Source organism: Mandrillus leucophaeus, unplaced genomic scaffold (assembly GCF_000951045.1).
Source record: "Mandrillus leucophaeus isolate KB7577 unplaced genomic scaffold, Mleu.le_1.0 Scaffold163, whole genome shotgun sequence".
NCBI classification, from domain to species: Eukaryota; Metazoa; Chordata; class Mammalia; order Primates; family Cercopithecidae; genus Mandrillus; species Mandrillus leucophaeus.
The window spans coordinates 781,830-784,471 of NW_012101621.1; the positions used below are offsets into that span (position 1 = coordinate 781,830).

The 2,642-nt window shown below is 38.4% G+C and overlaps 1 protein-coding gene across 1 annotated transcript; it reads left to right on the forward strand.

Moving 5' to 3' along the window:
* Positions 1-492: 492 nt before the first annotated feature.
* Positions 493-1,440, forward strand: LOC105536709 (olfactory receptor 4K3). Its single transcript, XM_011976139.1, has one exon. The coding sequence runs from the start codon at positions 493-495 to the stop codon at positions 1,438-1,440; it is 948 nt and encodes a 315-aa protein (XP_011831529.1).
* The last annotated feature ends 1,202 nt before the right edge of the window (positions 1,441-2,642 follow it).

The window sequence follows — 2,642 nt, forward strand, 5'->3', positions numbered from 1 at the left end:
AGCCACTGCAAGAGACCAGTGCCCACACCCTTCCCACTGTTGTGTTCCCACTAATAGTAAGCTTTGATCCTCAAATATTCCTCGTCAGTCTTTCACCCTTCATGAGGTTTGAAAAAGGTCTTCACTCCCTTTTCTTACAAAAATCTGCTGTCAGCAAGCTGTGAAATTTAAGAAGTATTTCACAACTGAGGAGTAAATATTTGAAACTGTTAATTTTTATTTCTTTTATGAATATTTGTATTTTACTTGTAAAACAAATTGCTAAGTCCTAAAAAATAATATTTAACTGAATCACTTGAAATATCTGGAAAAGCTACTGGGAAAAATATGTGGTCACTGTGAGTCCAGAAAAGAGACAATAGGGAACTATCCGATGGTGGGCTGCCACTAAATTAGTCTACACAAAAATCCCACTTTGAGTTTGATTGCTGTATTTTTTCCTAGTTCTCCTCCCAACTGGAAATGCTAGAGTCCTTCCAGAAATCAGAGCAAATGGCCTGGAGTAATCAGTCTGTGGTAACCGAATTCATACTACGGGGTCTGTCCAGTTCTTTAGAACTCCAGATTTTCTACTTCCTGTTTTTCTCCGTAGTCTATGCAGCCACTGTGCTGGGGAACCTTCTTATTGTGGTCACCATTGCATCAGAGCCACACCTTCATTCCCCCATGTACTTTCTGCTGGGCAATCTCTCCTTCATTGACATGTCCCTGGCCTCATTTGCCACCCCCAAAATGATTGCAGACTTCCTCAGTGAACACAAAGGCATCTCTTTTGAAGGCTGCATGACCCAGATATTCTTCCTACATCTCTTAGGAGGTGCTGAGATTGTACTGCTGATCTCCATGGCCTTTGATAGGTATGTGGCTATCTGTAAGCCTCTACGTTACCTAACTATCATGAGCGGGAGAATGTGTGTTGGGCTTGTGATACTTTCCTGGATCGTCGGCATCTTCCATGCTCTGAGTCAGTTAGCATTTACAGTGAATCTGCCCTTCTGTGGACCCAATGAAGTAGACAGTTTCTTTTGTGACCTCCCTTTGGTGATTAAACTCGCTTGTGTTGACACATATATTCTGGGGGTGTTCATGATCTCAACCAGTGGCATGATTGCCCTGGTGTGCTTCATCCTCTTGGTGATCTCCTACACTATCATCCTGGTCACTGTTCGGCAGCATTCCTCTGGTGGATCCTCCAAAGCGCTCTCCACTTGCAGTGCCCACTTTACTGTTGTGACCCTTTTCTTTGGTCCATGCATTTTCATCTACGTGTGGCCTTTCACAAATTTCCCAATAGACAAAGTACTCTCAGTGTTTTATACCATATTCACTCCCCTCTTGAATCCAGTGATCTATACCCTTAGGAATAAAGATGTCAAGTATTCCATGAGGAAACTAAGCAGCCATATCTTTAAATCTAGGAAGACCGATCATACTCCTTAATTTTCCTCAGAGGAAAGTTAAATACTTTTTCAGCATTTATCTCCCTCATTTAATTGGTCAACATATTGATGCTATCGCAAGAAATCGATTAGTTCATGGTAGAACTGTTTCTGTAATCAACCTCAGCTGTCATGAAGTTCTGGTCATATTAATTGTTTCTTACACAACATAACATTTACTAACGAGCATTACAAAATGTATACTTAACGTTTTAGTGTGAAAGGACCCACAATGTCGAATTTTTCTTTCGGATCTATTTGAATATAATTTCCTTTCAGACTTTCACATGTTTTAAGAAAGAGGAGATTTCCTCTCCATCTCTAGCAATAGTCTCTAAGAAAAAAGACAAGTATAAAAGTACCAGCACCTAGTATAGTACCCTATACACTAAAGTAGCAATAGAATGTTTATTGCTGATGAGATGCTAATGCATGTGGGGTTTTTGTAGCTCAAAATTCAGAAAGCAATAGAGGGTTTTTGGTAAGTAAAAATATTTGCCATTTAATACGTTTGCAACCCATTGTGGATAAGAATAGGAATGTATCTTACTTGTCTTTAGTCCCTACGTTCCCTAGAGTGGACTTCATAGTTTTAAAACAGTATAGGAAACTCCATGCAAATTCTCATAGTCATACCTGTATCTCTACCTAACTATCATATCTATCTATCTATCTGTCTAAAAGATTGAAAGGAACCTAGAGTACTGTGCAACAAATCTCATCCACAGCCCTGTTCTACAAAAGATAAAATTAAGACCCAATGATACACTAGGTTTTTCAAAATCATGCTAATTAGGGACAAAATCTACATCATTCACCTACAAATATAGATATTTGTTTATTTCCTAAGCAGTAACAAATTGTTTTGGTATCATGATGTTTACTGTACCATTTTTTAATCCAAAGCCACATTGTAAATAGTGGGGTTCAAAGGATCTGAGCCATTCTCCCTCTGGTTAAACACAGTATTTGACATAAGGACTTCATTAAACAGAGGTTCTTCAACATATATAATATATCTAATAAGTGGAGATTTTAGAAAATATAAATTATCTAGTCAAATCTATTTATTTTAAGATGATGAAATTGAGAACCAGGGAATAATGTTACTTCCCCAAGTAAGCTATTCAATGAAATAATCTAGCATAAAAGATGCTCTTTCTCTCTCTCTCTCTCTCTCTCTTTCTCCCCCTCCCCTCCCCC

Bases quoted from the DNA above. Each gene is read 5' to 3' on its own strand.
- LOC105536709 (XM_011976139.1), top strand. From the start codon at position 493: ATGGCCTGGAGTAATCAGTCTGTGGTAACCGAATTCATACTACGGGGT.